Here is a 22,608-nt window from a genome sequence, read left to right as displayed (position 1 = left end):
AATAGTGCCTTCTTACCTGGACACACTTCAAAACTGATTGACTTTTCTCTCTTACATCTTTAAAAGGACACCGCTTGGAAAGCATGAGCAGACGAGCAAGGATTTTATTGAACCCATCCCAAGAGGCAGCATTTAAAAGCAGTTCTGAAGAACGATAAGGAGGTTCTTTCGCACAACGAAGAGCCTCCGCTTTCCTCAGGATTGCTTGTTTAATGTTTTCCAGCGCTGTGTCTCTCGTAGCTGAATCTCGGCTGCACAATCCATCCCATCTAACTTCGTTCTCTCCCTCAGCCATCGCGTCCTTGGGTTTCTCCCCGACCCCTATCCTCAGTCTCCTTTCACCATGTTACCAAAAACACCTTGAGAGCTACTCCCAAGAACGAAATCGCTTCTGGCCTGGCCTTAAATCAGGGGGTTAGTCAATGAATTCCAAACGTCAATTGCAGACTAGCGTGGTGGAGGACACTGGAAAAACCCAACGGCAGCGTCTCTGAAACTGATGCTTCAAGGGTCTCGAAAGATTAATCAAAGTTCACTCCAAAAAAAGCAGCCTTGGAAGGAAAGTTGTTTTGTTTTTGTTTTTGTTTTCCTGAAGAGGGTTAAAAAATAATGGGAACGGAGCAACGAGCCAGACCACTTAATATCTCGGCTGGATTTGAGGTCTCTGAAGCAGGCAGGAAACCTCGCTTTCTTGCCCGCGGGGTCAGCGGCCGTCCTCACGCCGGGAGCTGTCAAATCCGTGCAGTACCCATGAGGGTGGCCAACGAGGAAAGCTAGCCTGTCAGTTGGAAGTTGCGGGGTGGTTTTTTTCTCTAGATGGGGGGTGGGAGGGTTCTCTCCCTTACCACCATCTCCTAGTTCGTCTACCCACTCTGATGGCCCCGCCTTCTTCCAGGCCCCGCCTCCTCTCGGCTCCTCCCTCCCGCTCTCAGCCTAGGGAAGAACAGAGGGCTGGCGGGCCGAGGAGAGTGGGAGGGAGGATGGGCTATGCGTCCCACTAACTCCGGGCTCCTGCTCTGGATCCTAGAGAAGCAGAGAAAGCAGCTGCACGGGCGAAGAGGGTGGGGGCGGCGGTCCGTTCGGTCTGGTCTTTCATCCGGAAGAGGTGCTGCTGGTGGAGTGGTGGTAGCTCCCCGCCCCCTCCGAATCGCTTACTTCTCACCTACCCCGCCTCCCGATAAGGCCAGAGCCAAAGGCCCGCGGCTCCTGGAGGCACTGGGAGACCCCGATGGGACCTAAGGAGCAGGAGCTGCAGCAGGGCCCGAGGCGCAAAGACCGCCCCTTCGCCCTGCCCCATCGGCGGGGACCGGCCCAGAGGGCGGGAGTGGGGAGGGGAGTAGAAGGGGGTCCTCCGCGACGGTCCAGTCCCTCCCCTTTCTCTGCCCGGCACAAACTGGGAGCCGCCTCTACGGCCCAGTTCTGTCTTCCCCGTCCGGGTGGACCGGACCCACCGAGGCAAAGCCATAGGGAAGTCTCCACCCTTTCAGCCGCCGCGAACTAGATCCCTCTGGGCTCACGGGGTAGCCAACAGTTGCGAGCTACCACTCAGGGGCAGTCTAGAAAGGGAAAAAGAGGACACGCATGCGTACTAAGCCCCTAGTCTTTTCCCGCCTCTGAAAGACTACCCGAGCCGTAGTGGCGCCTGAAATTATAGAAAGAAAGACGTGTCTACTCTAAAAGTTTAGCAGAGCACAGGAAAAAACAATTAAAAAAGGTAATCGTATTCCAGGATAATTCCTAAACAGTGCCTGGAGTTCAATTTTAAAATAACAGTAGACTACAGAGCTGACTCCCTCCTAAAGACTTCTGGGAAGTGTAGTCCTCGTGAAGCTACGAGAGAGTTGTCTTGAGCGACCGAAACTACATCCTCCAGTAGGAAGTGCGGCGTTGCCTAGGAAGCCGAAAGCCTAGCGTTCCAACGGCTCTCCGGAAGTGAGGACTTGGCGGTGGCGAAGAACCTGGCGAGCTTTGGAAGACTTCTCTACGCTTCTGTTTGAGGTAGGTGGGAAGCTACCTGGGCGATGAATATTCTTCTCCATGCTCTTACTTTGGCGTTAGCCGTATGTAGAGATGTCTGAAGGAGATGTATGTGGGGAGAGAGGAAAGGATGCAGAGTTCAGACAGAAGCGAGACCGCATCTGACTGCTTGGGCTCGGGCCGGGGACGTTCTGAAAGCTGCTCTCCCAAGGAAAAAAAGGGGAGAGAGAAGATGTCCACAGCTTTTTTCTGAGGATCTCAGGATCTACAACTTCCTCTGACATTTTTCCCAGCACTTCCACTTAGGTCGACCTTGATGACTATTGAGAGAAAAATCCCTGGGGAGGCGTGAACTGCATTTGTTAAATTCAAAATTCTCTCGGGGGGGAAAAAACAAAACAAAACACACCCAGACACACGATCCGTAGATCCTAAGGAAATAAAAGCATTATTCTGAATCAGTCCTTATATACTGTTTTTTAAAATTTTAGTATAAGAGAAAACTGCCTTTAAAATATGTAAATATATATCTGTGTGTGTATATATAAATAGTACAAATAGATATGTAATACATCTGTAATAAATGTACTTAATACGTGAAAGTTTACTGTTGAAGAGGAAATAAACATGTATCTATACTTTTTATAGATATTGTAACTATATTGTGTCTGTATATATGACATGTTTATATATAACTTGTATAATTATACTCTATAAATACATATACACATACATATATTCATATATATTTATAATATTCACACAATTTGTATTAATTTGGCCGTAATGCCTCAAACTACTAAGCACTGAGAACACTAGTAATAATAACTAGTATGGGGTAGGTACTAAGTGCTTTCTTTACAAATGTCATCCCAATGGATCAAAAAGGAGCAAAAGAGAGCCCCTATCCTCAAGGAGCTCGCAACCTAATGAAAAACAAGTAAAAAACAAATTCAGTGGAAACTGATTTTTAGCCTATTACCTGAAAATTCTAGAAACGAGTGACATTTTCAATATTCCATACCTTACTGGGGAATTGTGTCTACTGCCAAAGCTAAACACAATGGATGCCAAAGTGTTCAGCATTGCTTTAAAAAGAAAAATCTGTTCTCTAGGATTATCATTGCATTTTCATTTACTCAGACTTTGCTTTTCTAACAGTAATGTTTTCACTTTCTCTGGTATAATCATAATGAATGAGGAGTAACTTGGAATAGTGATTAGAAAGCCTGGAAGACTTGGGAGTTGTACAGCTGGTATTTATTGATGTTGTTACCCTAGGCGAAGTAATCTCAAATCTAATTCAGATCTGCTTTCCTTGAGTAAATTTTCTTCATTGAATGACATATCTTAATGAACTATTGAACATACTAAACTAATGAACCTAACAAAAAACAAATCATTGTATATATCTTTTTGTGATTCTGCTGATTTCACTCTGAATCAGTTTATGCAAATCTCCCTATGTTACTCTGTTTATTATATTTCTTACTACACAATAATTAATGTTACATTATGTATCACAATTTAACAAACCTCCAATTGAGCATTGTTTTCACTTCTTTGGAAACACAAAAATTACTATGAATGTTTGGGGATAACTTGAATCTTTGTGTCTCTTTCAATATAGTTCTAGGAGTAATGGGACCACTGACTCATATAGTATAGACAATATTTGCTAAATTCTACTTTGAAAGCCACAAATCACAAGTTTACCTATAGTATATTAGTGTGTGTATCTTTCCACAACCCTTCAATACTGATTGCAGTTCAGTTGTTTTTCAGTAGTACCTGACTCTTCATGATTCTATCTGGAGTTTTCTCGTCAAGATAAAGGAATGGTTTGTCATTTCCTCTTCAGCTCTTTTTACAGATGAGAAAACTGAGGCAAACAGGGTTAAAGGACTTGCTGGTGGTCACACTGTAAATAAAGTTAAGTGACTTGCCCAGAATAACACATCTAGTAAGGGTCTGCTACAGGATTTGAACTCAGGTGAAGGAGATTTCTTGACTCCAAGTGTAGGGTTCACCACTAAGCTACCCACAATATTAGTTATTACATTTTTAATCACCTTTCTTAATTTGCACATAGAAACTTAATTGTTTCAATTTATATTTCTCTTATTATTAACAATTCAAAGAATATTTTCAAATGATTATAGTTTACAGTTCCTCTTTGGAAACTATTTTTTTCTTTGATCACTTACCTATTAGGTAATAAATTGTTTATTTCCTTGTATATTTTAAACATCAGATTTTTGTCAATGATATTGGATGCAAATATATTCCTAATTAACAGTTTTGCTGTTTATTGTGTCTTTTTTATTTTATCCATGTAATACTAAAGTTTTATATATAATCAAAATTGCTTATTTTGTTTTTGTGATCTCTAACTTTTCTTTGCCTAAAGAATTCTCCATCCAAACCACACTTGTGAGCCATACTCATGCTTTTCTTTTACAAACTTCTTTTTTTTCTCGTGTTGGGATCTTAAATTATCAAGTTACATACCTTTTTATGCTAAATATGCTATATGGTACAAATGCTAATCTAAATCTAATTTCTGTCACACTACTTTCTCATTTTCCCAGCAATTTTTGCTGAAAAGCAATTTTTTTTTTTTTGCTTTTGAAATTGAAATTAAAAAACAATTAATTTAAGTTCTTGGTTTTATTAAAGGCCAGACTACTGTTAGTTGTTTCTATTTATTTTTTAAGTTTCTTCCATTGATCTACTTTTTTCTTTTTTAATCAAACTTGGTGTCTTTTCTACATTGTTCTATATTATGTCCATTGATATTCTAGACCTTTTCCCCCCCACAAATGATTTTTTAAAAATTGTTTTGTTTAATTCTGTTTCTGGATAGTACTAAATCTAATTTAAAGACAACTAATTGTTATCATTTTTATTACATTGGTGTGGCGTATTCATAGAAATGACTGCTGCTGTAGTTGTTTATCTTTTTTTTTCTTTAATGTTTTGTGGTTGTGTTGATACAGGATGTCCCAAAAGTTTTAGTGCAGTTTTAAACTTTTAACAGCCTAAAATTTCTATAAGATTTTTGTGACAAACTGTGTAAATAAAATGAGAGTGTGGGTAGGTTAACCACTGAATAATTCTGTATTTTGTAGTTCTTTTGAATGATTTTTAAAAACCATTTCTTCCTAGTTTTTATTATTACTATGCAGAAATGATAATAACTTCTTATGGATTAATTTTGTGGCCCGCTGCTTTACTGACACCATAATCAATCAACAAGCATTTATCAAGCTCTTAAAATGAGCCAACCATTATCCTTAGTTCTGGGGTAAAGAAAAAAGAAAAATATTTATCCTCAAGAATTTTATATCAGAACAGGGAAACCACATATACATAGATAAAGATATGCAAACGAAATATAAAATAACCACTGGATAATTTAGAAGATAAGCATTAGAAGGCTGGGAGAAGATCAGTAGAGGCATCAGATCACATTTTAACTGAGGTTTGAAGGGAGCTGTGAATTTTAAGAGGAAGAAGTGAAAAAGGCTTGCATTCCAGACAAAAAGAGATAGCTTATGCAAGAGTACATAGACAAACAATGGAATATTCTCTGAGAAGAAAGAACAAGATCCATCAGTTTAACTGGAAATCATAGCGTTCATGAAAGCAGGTAATATTAAATAATAATCTCAAAAGCTAAATTGGTGCCAAATGGTACCAAATGGTAAAGGGAAGAAGTTTTATTTGATCCTAAAGGTAATGAGGAGCTTATTAAACTGAGAGGTGACATAGTTTGATGAATGCTGTAATAGTTATGTGACAGAGGAGGAATTGGAGTCAAGAAGAACATTTAACAGGTAAAGATGTGATAACCTGAATTAGGAGATTTATGAATAAATGGAGAAAAATAAACAGATACAAAAGATGTTGGGGAAATAGAAGCTTAACAGTAGATTGGACCTTTGGGAAGAAATGAAGAAAGAAGCTGAGAATGACTCCAACTGATTAGAAAGAACACTTTGAGCATAACTAGAAAAGTTTGGAAGAAGTATGGGTTTTTTAAGGAAACATGACTTCTGTTTTGCACATGTTAGTTTTAGGTGAATACAGGATACTCAAGCCAGGAACTATCTTGCTTTACAGTTTCTCTAGGGTTTTCTAAGTATATCTTTATCTTCACTTAGGTTAATTTCACCTTCTCACAGTAAGTCATTAAGCATTTATTAAGCACCTACCAGGTGTCTGGAACTGTATAAATGGTAGAGATACCAAAAAAACCCAAAACAAAACAAAACAAAACAAAACAAAAAACCCAAAAGATAGCCTCTGACTTTGAGGTATTTAACTGTAATAGATGATAATCACACAAATATGCAGAGACAAGCTAAGTACAAGATAACTAGGAAATAATTTAAAAAGAGAAGGTACTAGAATTAAAAGGAATTGTGGATTTTATCTGGACTTGAATGAAGCCATAAGACAAAGATGAGAAGGGAGTACATTCCAGGAATAGGACACAGACAAAATTCTTGGTGTTAAGAACTGAAGGGTCTGTTAATAAACATTAAGGTGGTCAATGTCCTTAAAATCAAAGAGTTTATGACTGCAGTAAGGTATAAGGAGATTAAAAAGGTGGGGCAACCAGAATGGGGATGGGAAGTCACTGGAGTTTACTGAGGCAACATACTCTTTAGGAAAATCTCTTTTGGAAGCTGAATGGTGGCTGGATCAGAGTGGGGAAAGAATTGAAACAGGAGACCCACCAGCAGGGTATTAGTAGTCATGAGTGAGAAGGTTATTTCATTATATTGAACCATCCTGGTGTCTCTGATTTAACTCTTAACATGATAATAATGAATTGTTTTGGGTTTTTTCCCCCACAAATTTATTGCTATAATCTTGTTTCAAGAATTTTATTTGAAAATCTTGTGTATAATGAAAATTTATTATTTTTATTTTTTAGCTTTATCTGTTTTGTCCTTCCATTATTTGGGAAGTAGGATCATATTTGACTTTTAAAAGGAGTTTGGTAGAGTATCTTCTAACTCTATTGCTGAAAATAATTTTTGCAGCATTAGTATTTATTTTTCTATGAAAGTCTAATAAAATTTACTTAGAAATTTATTTGACCCAGATTCTCAATTCCTTTGATGTTTTGTGTGCTCAGTTGCTTTTTTTGAAATTTGGTTGTTTAACATAACTATTTCTTGTTTGCTTAGTTTAAGGATTTTTTTTTTTTTGGTAGATATTCAGCCACTTCCTTTGAATTCTGTTTTTCAGACATGATTATTTATATAGCAACTTCCTAATAAATCTATATTCTTTTGCTGTGAATTCATCTTGTTCATTGTTTTATTTAGATAACTTGAGTATATTAGTTAATGTTTTATTTTTACTTCTCTTAATCAGCTTATAGTCTTGTTTACTTAATTTTCTTTAATAAGAAATTTCTCTAAATTTTAAGATTTTTTCCCTTATATATTTTTTAGTTTTGCTACTTTATTTCCTAGTTTAATTAATTGCATTTAGTTCACTGATCTACTTTTTTTATTTTGTTAGTGTCTCTCCAGAGACCTAAATTAACCAGAATTCTTATTTTACCCATATCCCATAAGTTTTTGTATTTTGTCTCATTGTTGTCTTTTTTAACATTATGTATTGTTTATGTAATTCATTCTTTGACTCATTCATTATTCAGGATATCATTACTTAATTTTTATTTAGATATAAATTTGTTGTTTCTCTTATTATCTTTTATGTATTTTAATCTGTAAAAGATATTTATTGTAATTACCTTTTAAAATTTCTTTACAATTCCTTTACACCATAGCACATGGTCAGTTTTTATAACAGTGAAGTATTTAGTAAGGAATATCATCCTTCAGAAAATGCCAATGGTCAACAGAGGTATTTATGAGAACATTTATAATGGGATGATGCCAGATGAATATACCTGAATCCTTTTCTGTTTATATCTGCTTTTGAGATGAGTCATTTAGTAATTAATTACTCTGCATATTTTCCTATTCATTGTAAAATACTGGTGATAGTCTACCCTTATGACCATCATCCAGAATACCAGCAAAAACAATGAGAATTATGAATTGTTGTGAAATTAAAATAGAAAATAGATCATTGACATCTTGAAGATAATGAGAATAGGAATCAAAGAATTTAATTTGGCATTGTTAGTGACCTTAGAGTGTCTTATTATAGACATTATAGACAAGTGCTATGATGTAAGATACAATGTTGATTTATTGATGCTATGTGGCATAAAGATTTGGAAAGGATGATTCTTCTAACTTTTTGGTAGTTCAAAGAGAGAGTTGATTTTTTTACATATCATGAATTTAAATGGTTTTTGCTAAAATGATCAAAAGGTACTTCCCTCTTTGGCCTAAGTTCTTGTGAGAAGGCAAAAGATTTTTATAAATAAATATAGTTGAATGAGTGAGCCATTTATGTATATTTTCTGGTGTTTGGCTTTGCAAGTTTCAGTTTTTATTATGATATTAGAAATTCAATTAATTGAGCATTTATTCAGCACTGATTACATGTCAAGCCCTGTGCTAAAGGTTGAAGATAGATAAACAAAAATGAGACAATTTCTGCCCTCAAATAGCTTATATTCTATTTGATAGTTTGAAGTACACAACTATTGACAAATAGAAACTTCTAGTCCTATTGTTGTCCCTTAAAAGTAATTTAGAGTTTTATGAGGCAGAGATAAAGAAAGCATTTCAGGCATGAAGACTTCTTAAATATGATGGCAGAAGATACAAAGTAGAGTATGGGGAGCAGCATCAAATTGGCTGGAGTACAGAGGGGCAAAAAATAATTTCTAAAGCATCTTAAATAGAGGAAATCTGTGTGATACTGAGGATGTAGCTTTGTAGGGTGAGTTAAAGACTGTGAGACTGAATTCTGGGAAGCTGGTTCAATAGTTGTAACAATTCAGATAAAAGGTGATGAGAACCTGAATTAGGGTAGTTGTGGGAGGAACAAAGAATAGTAAAGGAAAGTAAAAGGAATTGTAAAATTATTAGGATCAATAAGAATTGTAACTAACCAGCTATTGAACAAACATTTATTAAGCAGCTACAATGCTTAATGAGAGGGAAGAGTCAAGAATCTTAGCTTCAGTGTCTAGATGACTAAAAAATATTAATACCTTTGATAAAAATAGAGGAGTCAGTTTTTAATATATTGAGTTTGTGATGCCTGTGAGATAATAAGAAGGCAATTGGAAATGTAGGCCTGGAGCACAGAAATGTACTGACAACTAGATTTGGAGGTATGGGGGCTTTTGTTTAGAGATGAAATTAGACATAGGGAAGCTTATACAGAGAGACGAGTCCCCAGGTATCAAGCTTGGAGCAGACCTTATGTCCAAGAAGAATCAGTTATACAGGTGAGAAGAGAACTACAATAGAGTAATGTCAAACTGAGAGGAGAAAGTATCCAGAAAGTTAGATATGGCTGGCCAACAAAAAATAGTTAATTGTAAAGCTGCAGAAAAAGTTATTTTGAATTTTTTTAGATATTTATTTCCAGAGCATAATGTCTCCATTGAACAAACTTTTTTATGTGATACATATGTGTGTAATCTATCTATCTATTGACTATAATTCTTTGTAATACATATGTGTGTATATCTATCAATCTATTGACTATAAAACTGACTAACAAAAGAGAACAAATCAATTTTGTTGCCCAACAACTATTGCACTTGCTATCATGAAGTAAAATTAATACCTGGTAATATTTTTGCCATTTTCCCAGATACTGTTACTCCATTGACTCAACTTATGTGCCAGGGCATCATACAAGATTAAAAAATTACATTAATAATAACTAGCATTTATATAGGGCCAACTAAATGGCAGGCACTATGCTAAGCACTTTATAAATATGATCTCATTTGATCCTTACAACATTCCTTGGAGGGTTATTATTATCCCAGTTTTACAGTTGAGGAAATTGAGGCAAACAGTGACTTGAGGTAGGCTTTGGTAGGTCTTCTTGGCTCTAGGCTCAACACTTTTTTTTTTCTTTATTAAAGTTTTTTATTTTTCAAAACATATGCATGGATAATTCTTCAACATTAACTCTTACAAAACCTGGTGTTCTAATTTTCCCTCCCTTCCCCTAGATGGCAAGTAGTCCAATATATGAATACATATCTATACAGTTATCTTGCTGCACAAGAACATCAAATCAAACCAAAAAAGAAAAAAATGAGAAAAAATAAAATGCAAGCAAACAACAACAAAGAGAGTGAAAATGCTATGTTGTGAACCACACTCATTTCCCACAGTCTTTTCTCTGAGTGTAGATGGCTCTTTTCATCACAAGGCCATTGGAACTGGCCTCAATCATTTCATTGTTGAAGAGAGCCATGTCCATCAGAATTAATCATCATATAATCTTATTGTTGTCGTGTATAATAATCTGTTCTGCTTATTTCACTTAGCATTAGTTCATTTAAATCTCTCTGAAACCATCCTGCTGATCTTTTCTTATAGAACAATAATATTCCATAACATTCATATACCATAACTGATTCAGCCATTCCCCAATTAATGGGCATCCATCAGTTTCCAGTTCCTTGCCACTACAAAAAGGGCTGCCACAAACATTTTTGCACATGTGGGTCCCTTTCCCTCCTTTAAGATCTCTTTGGGATATAAGCCCAGTAGAAACATTTAAGCCTTGCACTCTTATCTACTTTACCATCCAGCTGCCTCAAAAAAAAAAAAAAAATTAATTATCCTAAGAAAAGTGGTGAATCATGAATTTTAATAAACTTTGTTTTATGACATAAAATCTATAATATTTAATGCCTTATCTTATGAGGTTATTCCTTTTTATCTTTTTCTACTCAGTTTTATTTTTCTAGAGTCACCCCATCATACACAACTTAGCTCAAGGCTTTCTTTCAAATTATCCAAATAATGATGATAGTCATAAGAGTATTGATAACAATTTCATATATAAAAAGTAAATAGCTTGACCTTATCGAGTCTCTTATAATTGGTATTTAATGTCTACCTTATATATTTCCTGAATCTTATGTGGCAAATTTTCCATTAATTTCTGCTGTTTTTGTCAGAAATACCTGAAAGTTTTTCTGTTCATTAAATGACCATTTCCTCCCCCCCCCCATTCAAGATTATACTTAATTTTGCTGAATAAGTTACTCTTAGTTATTGCCCTTCCTCTTTTGCTGTATGAAATTCCAAGACCTATGATCCTTCAGTGTATTAGCTGTTAGGTCTTATATAATCGTTATTGAAGCTCGATGATATTTAAATTTTTTTCCTATAGTTTGAAATATTTTCCTCTTAAACTGAGAGCTTTGAAACTTGGCTGTAATATTCAAAAAAAGTTTTCATCCTGGGATCTCTTTTCACCTGATTGGTGGATTTTTCCTATTTCTGCCTTGTCTCCTTATAGTTCTAGGGCACTAGAACTTCAGAACAATTTTCCTTGACAATTTGTCTTCTAATATCGAATCAAGATTCTTTTTTGATTGTATCTTTCAGGTACTTCAACTATTCTTATATTTTCTCTCTTCAGTCTGTTCTTCAGAACAGTTTTATATATATATATATATATATATATATATATATATATATATATTTTTTTTTTTTGAGATATTTCACATTCTCTTCTTTTCCATTCTTTTGATTTTGCTTTATTATTTCTTGGTGTCTTATGTCATTAGTTTCCCCTTGTCCAATTCTAATTTTCAAGAAATTATTTTCTTAAGTTTTTGATTTTCCCTTTCCAATTTGTTGGTTGACTTTCTTTTCATAATTTTCCTCATTTTCCTATATTGTTTTTGTTATTCTATTTTCATTTTTTCTCAATTGCTCTTTTTTTTTTTTTTTTTTTTTTTTTTTTTTTTGCTTAACTCATTTTTTATTTTTATTTTATTCTTAGCAGCTAATATCATATTCAAGTTCTAGTCCTGAGATGTCAGGACCTAAACCTCAGGTTCTCTTTATTGTTATTTTCTGAAGTCTGTCCCTGAGGCCCAATCTTGGATACCCTTCTCCACTCCTAAGCCACAGCTAGGGCCCCCAGCCCTACCAGCTGTCAGCAAATATACTTGATCCATGTGGTCCCTCTGCTGGCTGCAAACTGTAATCCTCTCTGCCCTGAAATGGGAATCAGGGACTTTATTCTCCTTCAAGTACCTACATCTAGCAGAGTACCCAGCCATCTGCTACTTTATTCTTCCAGCATGTACTAGCTCCTTCTCCCTACAGCCCCAGCCCAGGACAAAGTCAGAGCAGCACAAGCACATCTGTTCTTTGCTTTCCTCAACAGTGAAAAGCCCTTCAATCTTCTCCTTTTCAGCTGTTTGACCCTTCCATTGTCCTTGAGGTGAAAGTTCCTAAGGCCACCTTCTAACTCAGCTTGTTTGTTGATTCTAAGGAGCCAACCTAGAAGTGTTTGCAATTCACTCGGGTCAAACCTCCTCCTCTACAAGTCAGGTCTTTCCTGAGGTCCTCTCAAGTTTTCTTACGAAGACAACTGCTTTACCCAGACTCCTGTTTATTTCTGCTCCTCTGCTGTTTATTCTGAAATGTTGTCTTTTTTTGTGGAGGAAGTTTGAAGAGCCAAAAGTTTTCTGATGTACTCTGTCATCTTTCCCCACAAATAAGTTGACAGTAAAGTTTCTTATATATGATTATCAATAGAATTAAGTAAGGTAACTAGTAACTAGCCTTATAAAATTATATTTGATATTATTAAAAATCGTAATATATGGAGAAATCCCTGCCTCTACCCTCCCAAGTGCTTCCAATGAGATTAAAATATAATTGAGAAATAATTAACAAAATTTAAATATATAATAAATATAGATAAAGTTAATGTGTAGTTTTCTAAGTCATATGCAGCCTATAGGAATGTGTTTCTATTTGAGTTTGACATTACTCAGATTTGTTCAAGGAGCATGCATTTCATTTAAAAAAAGAGATTGTGTAAGCAACTATGAAGAGATTATATTGAAGGTTTTGAGTCACTTTTCGTAAATTTCCATATAGCAGGCAAAAAAGAGAGATTAAATAGTTCTGCTTAGCTTTGAAACCGATTTTTCTGTTTTCTTTAAAAACTCCATTACTAACTTTACTTTGTATCCGTATATTATAGTTGATATATATTTTTAAAAACTATTGTGGGGAATGGAGAGATTAGGTGAAGAACTTAACAGAATGTTTAAATTCTTTTTCTGTATTTTATTATTCATTATTTCTATTTCTCTGGGACCTGCATAAGTATGTTGTGTGTTAGCCAATATTTGCTTAAACTTTAGATATATTTACTTGACCTGAAATGATGACATTTATCACTATTCAATGTTATCAATATTTAGACTATTACTTGAATGTTGTTAGCTTAGTAATCTAAATTTTGAAGGTCTTTTGGCACCCATGTCTAACATTCAATTAAGGGGAGAAGGCACTTATTTCTCAATGCTCCTCAACTTATGATGTAATCCTTTGTAACAGAAACCTTCCATTCCAATCTCTTCAAATAGCAACAACCAATTACATACCTCCCCCTCCTCTTCTCAATGCTCTCTTCCTTGTGATGTAATCTCTTGTATAAAAGCTATGTATCTTTATTACTTCTTTAGCTCTCATACCAGGAGCTTTCTCTTTCTTATCTCAAGATGGGACATCTCATCCTCCAGAGGTTTTCAATAAACAACTTTTCTGCCTTCTCCTGAATGATCTCTGAGTAGTCATTTTGGGTAAGGGTCTTCTACATCCCTCACAATATTTTCATTCTTTACCTCTGGACTCACCTTTGCTTCAGTGTTCAAAAACTATTATCTTAAATAGTGAAATCAGGAAGTCAATTTGTTTTCCCGAATGTAAAAAAATCTTTCCCCACCCTGTTTTGTAGTATAATAATGGATTTTAAACCATAATTTAAATAGTATTTTTCTTCTCTCAGTAATTTTTTTAAGTATTTAGAATAACTTGAAGATAATATGCAACTAAAACTTACAGAATTGATAATGAAGCTTAGAACTAGTTTGTAAAGGGCTGAAGAGTTTATATTTGATTCTAGCAGTAATAGAGAACAACTAGAATTTATTGAGCAGGGTAGTGATGTGAATAGACTTTGCTGCTGCTAAAGGTATCTTGGGAATGTTCATTTGGAATTGGCTTCAGAGAGATCTATTACCCACAGAGAAAATAAGTCTTCTTATTTGTAGTCACATGGTAGCAATTGAGACCTTTATTTCTATCTTCAACCCCCTTCCTTCTTGCATAGATAACTTTAACCAAAACTGAATACCACCCTCCCTCTTTTCCCCTACCTCTCCTCTACCTCCTCCCCATTAGCAATGAAGTTTGAAGTTGCAGAGGGTAATAACATTCTCTCTAAAATGTAATGTTTTCTGTTGGGGTTTTCTTGGGGTCTCTGGAGGCAGCCTTCAGTTCAGTACAGTAATCACTATACGAGTACAGCCAGGGGTTAAAGTCCAAATCCTTTATTGTTTCTTTAAATGTCTTATCTCCTTCACTTGGGGCTTGGCTAGTTTTTCTGGAGGCCTTCCAGATCTTGGTTTCAGTGGAAAAGTGAAGGAGAACAGCCTGCCACCACTTCTCTGGTTCTGACTGAGTTTGTCCCAGCTTATATGGTCTCTTATCAAAGGTGTGAATCTTGTAGAACTATAGTAAATACTAAGTACATGTGCTGAACTAGAGAACTGTTAAGCACCATGCTAGATAACCATTATCTCTATCAATTACACTGACTTAGCACCTTGTTTCAAGTTCTGGCTCATAACAGCAGAGTCAAGGAGAACTTTACTTGGAGTATATCTGGTAACATGATTGATACTGATTAATTTGCATGCTACCATCCTTCTTCCTTTAAGGTGATAATAAGTATAAATGACCAAGATAAATGAAAATTGTTCTTAATAGTTGGGAATTTTTTTTTCTTTTAAAAATGACTATAATAGTCAGAAAAATTCATTTGGTATTTTTCTGCCCTTTAAGATCTTGGATATTAATAAGCATTAATATCTCTATATGCAAAGCATTGTATCAAATGCTAGGGAAAATTCAAAAGATATTTAAAACATTGTTCTTGCCTTTGAGAAACTTATAGCCTTGACACCGGGGATAATATTACAAACAAATATTAAGTATAATAGCAAGAATGTAGAATAGAACATAATAAGTTTATAGCAAATGTAAGATATTGCTATTCTAAGTCGAATGAAAAGGTCACTTTCCTATTCTTCAGTCTTTTAAATTTGTTCTCTTACAACTCAGAAGAATACTTAAATAAGTTTAGACCTTAACTACCATTGCCTGAGATTCATTCATAAAATTATTTTCAACAGTTTTTCTGTGGCCTTTGCCATGATTTCTAAAATTTCAGTTATTTTGAAACTATACACTATAGAATTCCTGAGCAGTGAGGAAAGACATTATCCCCTTAAATTCTTGAAGTTAGAAATATAAGCTTTTTCTGTACACAAAGACTTGCTTTATTTTTACTATGTCCAGAAAAATAATATTATTGATTTTTTTCCATATTTTTATCTTGCCAACTAAACCATATAATACATTCCTTTTTTGAATCCAGTAGGTGAATTATCAAGGCCTTCCTACTTCTGCTTTTATTTTAATCTCTCATTTTTCTAGTTCTGACATAAAGGAAATGGGACTGATCATCTTATAACCCTTTAAAATGGTCCTTCATCAAAATATCTCTTTCTTTCATGTTGTTTGCATCTTTAAGTAATACATTGTTAAATTTCTTAAGTAAGATTTGCACTTTTATATTTTCTCTAGCTTTTCCATATTTATTCTTAACTAATTTACTGTAATTTGCTTTGAATCTTTTAATATCTTGAGGTTTCTGGCATATCTTAGTGAATTGTCTATACTGGCAATTATCATATCTCTATTCACCTTTTCCTCATCAAAAAGATATAAAATGGTATTTTTTAGAAATGGTTAATCTTGTACTGTTAGTGATATAAGCACTAACCACTTTAGTTACAGTTTAATACTGTAGTGTAAAAATCACTGGATTTAACATTCATAAAAAAGCATATATAAATCTCATGTTTCCACTACAGAAGTTTCAATTGAACCTTAGTCAAAGCTTCAGAACTCATACTATAGCAAAAGTCTTGATCTAAACATATATTCATATCTATTAACTGAGGTGTAAACTTTCAAAATCAAAAGAAAACTTAGTTTTTCTTTTTTCATACGATTTCTAGGATTTAGATCTGAAAAGACCTTAAAATATCTAGACCACAGATATCAAGTAGGTGGCCTGTACAACTTTACTGAATACTATACCTAAAGCAGATTGAAATATAATGGGGAAATTTTTTTTTATAATTTAATTTTTATTTTATTTTATAATTATAACTTTTTTTTGACATTACATATGCATGGGTAATTTTTTACAACATTATCCCTTGCACTTCTTTTCAGATTTTTTCCCTTCCTCCCCCAACCCCCTCCCCCAGATGGCAGGCAGTCTTATATATGTTAAATATATTACAGTATATTCTAGATACAATATATGTGTGTAGAACCGAATTTTTTGTTGCACAGGAAGAATTGGATGCAGAAGTTTACACTCATTTCCCAGTGTTCCTTTTCTGGATGTAGCTGATTCTGTCCATCATTAATTGGAATTGGATTAGCTCTTCTCTATGTTGAAGATATCCACTTCCATCAGCATACATCCTCGTACAGTATCATTGTTGAAGTGTATAATGATCTTCTGGTTCTGCTCGTTTCACTCAGCATCAGTTGATGTAAGTCTCTCCAAGCCTCTCTGTATTTCTCCTGTTGGTCATTTCTTATAGAACAATAATATTCCATAACATTCATGTACCATAATTTACCCAACCATTCTCCAATTGATGGACATCCATTCATCTTCCACCTTCTAGCCACTATGAAAAGGGCTGCCACAAACATTTTGGCACATACAGGTCCCTTTCCCTTCTTTAGTATTTCCTTGGGATATAAGCCCAGTAGTAGTACTGCTGCATCAAAGGATATGCACAGATTGATAACTTTTTGGGCATAATTCCAGATTACTCTCCAGAATCGTTGGATTCTTTCACAACTCCACCAACAATGCATCAGTGTCCCAGTTTTCCCACATCCCCTCCAACATTCATAGTTATTTGTTCCTGTCATCTTAGCCAATCTGACAGGTGTGTAATGATACCTCAGAGTTGTCTTAATTTTCATTTCTCTGATCAATAGTGATTTGGAACACTCTTTCATATGAGTGGAAATAGTTTTAATTTCATCATCTGAAAATTGTCTGTTCATATCCTTTGACCATTTATCAATTGGAGTATGGCTTGATTTCTTATAAATTAAAGTCAATTCTCTGTATATTTTGGAGATGAGGCCTTTATCAGAACCTTTAACTGTAAAAATGTTTTCCCAATTTGTTACTTCCCTTCTAATCTTGTTTGCATTAGTTTTGTTTGTGCAGAAACTTTTTAATTTGGTGTAATCAAAATTTTTTTTATTTTGTGATTAATAATGGTCTCTAGTTCTCCCTTGGACACAAACTCCTTCCTCCTCCACAAGTCTGAGAGGTAAACCATCCCATGTTCCTCCAATTTATTTATGATTTCGTTCTTTATGCCTAAATCTTGGACCCATTTTGATCTTATCTTAGTATGTGGTGTTAAATGTGGGTCCATGCCTAGTTTCTGCCATACTAATTTCCAGTTTTCCCAGCACTTTTTGTCAAATAATGAATTCTTATCCCAAAATTTGGGATCTTTGGGTTTGTCAAAGATTAGATTGCTATTTTTGTTCACTATCTTGCCCTGTGAACCTAACCTATGCCACTGATCAACTAGTCTATTTCTTAGCCAATACCAAATGGTTTTGGTGACTGTTGCTTTATAATATAGCTTTAAATCAGGTACATTTAGACCACCTTCCTCTGACTTTTTTTTCATTAGTTCCCTTGCAATTCTCGACCTTTTATTCTTCCATATGAATTTTGTTGTTATTTTTTCTAGGTCATTAAAATAGTTTCTTGGGAGTCTGATTGGTATAGCACTAAATAAATAGCTCTTTCTTTTTGCATCTTGAGTCCACCATCTTTTCTTACATTGATCAGAGTTCTTAAATCTTCCAAAGTTACTTGTCTTTGCTGTGTTTCTGATTGATCACTTTGTAACTCATACAAGTCTTTTAAAGTTTCTCAGAAAGGGAAGAGGGAAGGATGCAAGCATTTGTTAAATGCTATTGTTGGTAAGTATTGTGCTAAGTGAATTACAAAGATTATCATATTTGATGCTCACAGTAATCCAGGGTGGTAAATGTTATTTATGCCCATTTTACAATTGAGAAAACTAAAGTAGGTAGAGATTAAGTGACTTATAAGTATATTGCTCAGTCACACTATGTTTAAGGTTAGATTTGAAGTCATGTTTTCCTGACTTCAGGTTAGTTCTCTAGCCACTTGCTATATAATTTGCTATATAATTGCCTGTAACCATTGTCATGATATCACCATCCCTTTTATCATGATTTGGAGATTATTGATATTCTATTATATTAAATATTATGATATCTGTATTATGTGGGAAATAGAAATGACATGACAATAATATGAAATTGGAAAAAATAACTGGACCTGACCAAATGCTAGAGCTATATGGGGTGATCTGATTGGTGACTTATCTACAGTGCAAGAATTTAATGCATGTATCTTTTTAGTAAGAATTAATTAAAAGAACAGATGAATTGTGTCTGTCTACATAGTATTAAGAGTGAATTTGGTTCACTAGAGTGGATATGTTTCTAAAAGTATATAGGCAGTTCTCAGATCAAAATTGAGTTTCCCAAATTTCTTTTGAAGTTGTTTGAAATTCAGGACACTTTTCCCATAGAAAAAGTTCTATGAAAGAGTGATAGAGTGATTCTAATATTCTATTTAGGTCCTTAGTGTCTTTTCATTTCATTGACTGGCATCTTTAGGAGTAACGTAATTTTTCTATTTTCAATTATATTTTTGCTGCAATTTTGTCTGAGATCATGGTTGTAACTATTGGGTTACTAAAGTTTGATGAAAGCATAATTCTGCAATATTCATTCTCATATTGGCAACATTCAATACCTGGAATGTAAGGAGAATGTGAGATTGGGGTTGTTGTCTATAATAAAAAGGCTCTTTTTACCAGCACTTGACTTGAAACTGTGATTGTAGGTCATCATCTGTGGTTAGAAAAAAAATTTGTTCTTTACTTATTAGATCTGCCCAATTATCCATAGACTGTGAGTTTTGTGGTAAGGACGTAAGGGACTTAGATCCCTTAGGTCCTTACTCAATCTATTGCTTCTTACTTTAGTAATGTCATAACAAGCATAATTAAGTAATTTCTTCAACCATGGTGAATTATAAACAACAAATTAGTAAGTGAGGGAAGGTACATTGATAGCAGTTGTGGAAAAGACAGAAAAAGCATTACATATGAGAACCTAAAGAACATAGCAGTCTGGAACTTAGTATAGCGTCATATAATCTTACCCAATACAATAAATTCTGACTCCATCGATGTGTTAATTAGTGATAGATATAGTAAGTGAAGTTCATATGGCCATAAATCATCAATAAAAGGGAATACAGAAATTGTATGGGAAAGGTTTAAGAAAAGGGGAGGGACTCTAAGCAGGGGAGGAATCCTAAAGAGGGAGGGCTGCATGAGGCAACTGGTTCTCACAAGTTTGATACTGGGGAGGGGGTGGGAATAAGGGGAAAAGGAAAGAGGAAAACATAATCTGGGGATAGCAAGATGATAAGAAATACAGAATTAATCATTTTAACCATAAATGTGGATGTGGTAAACTCCCCCATAAAGCAGAGGCAGATAGCAGACTGGATCACAAGCAAGAATCCTACAATATGTTGTTTATAGGAAATACATGAAGCAGGGCCATCCATACATACAGAGTAAAGGTAAAAGACTGAAGCAGAATCTATTATGTTTCAGGTGAAGTAAAAAAAAAGCAGGGGTAGCCATCCTGATCAAGCAAAAGCAAACATTGATCTAATTAAAAGAGTTAAGGAAGGAAATTATATCTTGCTAAAGGGTAGCATAGATAATGAAGCAATATCAATATTAAATATATATGCACCAAATGGTGTATCTTCTAAATTCTTAAAGGAGAAGTTGAGAGCTGCTAGAAGAAATAGACAGCAAAACTATAATTTTGGGAGAACTCAACCTTGCACTCTCAGAACTAGATAAATCAAACCACAAAATAAATAAGAAAGAAGTTAAAGATGTAAATAGAACACTGGAAATTTTAAGTATGATAGGTCTTTGGAGAAAACTAAATGGAGACAGAAAAGAATATATTTTCTTTTCATCAGTTAATGGAATCTATACAAAAATGTACCATATATTAGGACATTAAGACCTCAAATTCAAATGTGGAAAGACAGAAATAGTTAATGCATCCTTTTCAGATCACGATGCAATAAAAATTACATTCAAGAAAAAGCCAGGGGAAAATAGACCAAAAAGTAATTGGAAACTAAATAATCTCATCCTAAAGAATGATTGGGTGAAATGGTAAATCTTTGATTTCACCCAAGAGAATGACAATAATGAGACGACATACCAAAATGTGTGGGATGCAGCCAAAGTGGTAATAAAGGGAAACTTTATATCTCTAGAGGCCTAATTGCATGAAATAGAGAAAGAGAAAATCAATGAATTAGGCTTGCAACTAAAAAAGCTAGAAAAAGAGCAAATTAAAAAACCCCAATCAAACACTAAACTTGAAATTCTAAAAATAAAAGGAGAGATTAATAAAATTGAAGGTAAAAAAACTATTGAATTAATAAATAAAACTAAGAGTTGGTTCTATGAAAAATCCAACAAAATTTGGTAAATTTGATTATGAAATGGATGAATACCTTCAAAAATATAACTTGCCCTGATTAACAGAGGAAGAAGTAATTGGTTAAACAGTCCCATTTTAGAAAAAGAAATAGAACAAGCTATTAATCAACTTTGTAAAAATAGTCCCCAGGAGCATATGGATTTACATGGGAATCCTACCAAACATTTAAAAAACAATTAACTCCAATGCTATATAAACTATTTGAAAAAATAGGGATTGAAGGAATCCTACCAAATTCTTTTTATGACATAGACATGGTACTGATACCTAAACCAGGTAGGAAGAAAACAGAGAAAGAAAATTATTGACCAATCTCTCTAATGAACATTGATGCAAAAATCTTAAATAAACTAGTAGCAAAAAGATTACATCATCTCCAGGATAATATACATGACCAAGTAGGATTTATACCAGGAATGCAGGCTGGTTCAATATTAGGAAAACTATTAATATAATTGACTATAACAATAATGAAATTAACAAGAACCATATGATCATCTCAATGGATGCAGAAAAAGCATTTAATGAAATCCAATGCCCATTCCTATTAAAAACACTAGAGAGTATAGGAATAAATGGACTTTTCCTTAAAATAGTCAGTAGCATCTATTTAAAACCATTAGTAAACATCATATGTAATGGTGTTAAACTGGAACCCTTCCCAGTAAAATCAGGAATGAAACAAGTTTGCCCACTATCACCATTAGTATTCAATATTGTATTAGAAATGCTAGCTTTACGCCCTTTGATACAGAAGTGTTACTACTGGGCTTATATCCCAAGGTGATCTTAAAGAAGGGAAAGGGACCTGTATGTGCAAGAATGTTTGTGGCAGCCCTCTTTGTAGTGGCCAGAAACTGGAAACTGAGTAGATGATCATCAATTGGAGAACTGGCTGAATAAACTGTGGTATATGAATATTATGGAATATTATTGTTCTGTAAGAAATGACCAGCAGGACAATTTCAGAAAGGCCTGGAGAGACTTATGTGAAGTGATGCTGAGTGAAATGAGCAGGACTAGGAGATCATTATATACTTCAACAACATTAATATATGATGATCAATTCTGATAGACATACCCCTCTTCAACAATGAGATGAACCAAATCAATTCCAATAGAGCAGGAATGAATTGAACCAGCAAAAGAACTCTGGGAAATGAGTATGAACCACTTCATAGAATTTGCAATACCTCTATTTTTGTCCGCTTGCATTTTTTACTTCCTTCACAGGTTAATTGTACGCTATTTCAAAGTCAGATTCTTTTTGTCCAGCAAAATAACTGTATGGACATTTTAACATATATTGTATTTAACTTATACTTTAACAAACACCGGTTTAGGGGAAGGAGGGGAAAAATTGGAACAAAAGGTTTTGCAGTTGTCAATGCTGAAAAATTACACATGCATATCTTGCAAATAAAAAGCAAAAAAAAAAAAAAATAAAATAAAAAGAAAGAAATGCTAGCTTTGCCAAAAAGAGGTGAAAAAGAAATTAAAGGAATTAGAGTAGGTAATGAGGAAACTAAATTATTACACTTTGCAGATGATATGATGCTACACTTAGAGAACCCCAGAGATTCTACTAAAAAGCTGTTAGAAATAATTCACAACTTTAGCAAAGTTGCAGGATACAAAATAAATACTCATAAATCCTCAGCATTTTTATACATCACTAACAAAATCCAAC

General features: G+C 34.4%; 2 protein-coding genes across 2 annotated transcripts in view; one reads left to right on the top strand and one right to left on the bottom strand.

The window, feature by feature from the left end:
- SESN1 (sestrin 1) overlaps positions 1-1,544 on the bottom strand; it is a 142,725-nt gene extending 141,181 nt beyond the window's left edge. The window contains exon 1 of the mRNA XM_074310141.1: positions 17-1,544. Coding sequence (XP_074166242.1) covers positions 17-295 — 279 coding nt within the window. The 5' untranslated portion in view covers positions 296-1,544. The remainder of the gene's footprint in view (positions 1-16) is intronic.
- Positions 1,545-1,859: 315 nt separating this feature from the next.
- The window catches only part of CEP57L1 (centrosomal protein 57 like 1), a 61,069-nt gene continuing 40,320 nt past the window's right edge, over positions 1,860-22,608 (top strand). Inside the window, 1 exon segment of the mRNA XM_074310143.1 lies at positions 1,860-1,998. The gene's annotated coding sequence lies outside the window, so the exon portion shown is untranslated.

This window comes from Sminthopsis crassicaudata, chromosome 4, assembly GCF_048593235.1.
Source record: "Sminthopsis crassicaudata isolate SCR6 chromosome 4, ASM4859323v1, whole genome shotgun sequence".
NCBI classification, from domain to species: domain Eukaryota; kingdom Metazoa; phylum Chordata; class Mammalia; order Dasyuromorphia; family Dasyuridae; genus Sminthopsis; species Sminthopsis crassicaudata.
This window is presented reverse-complemented; position numbering and strand designations above follow the sequence as displayed.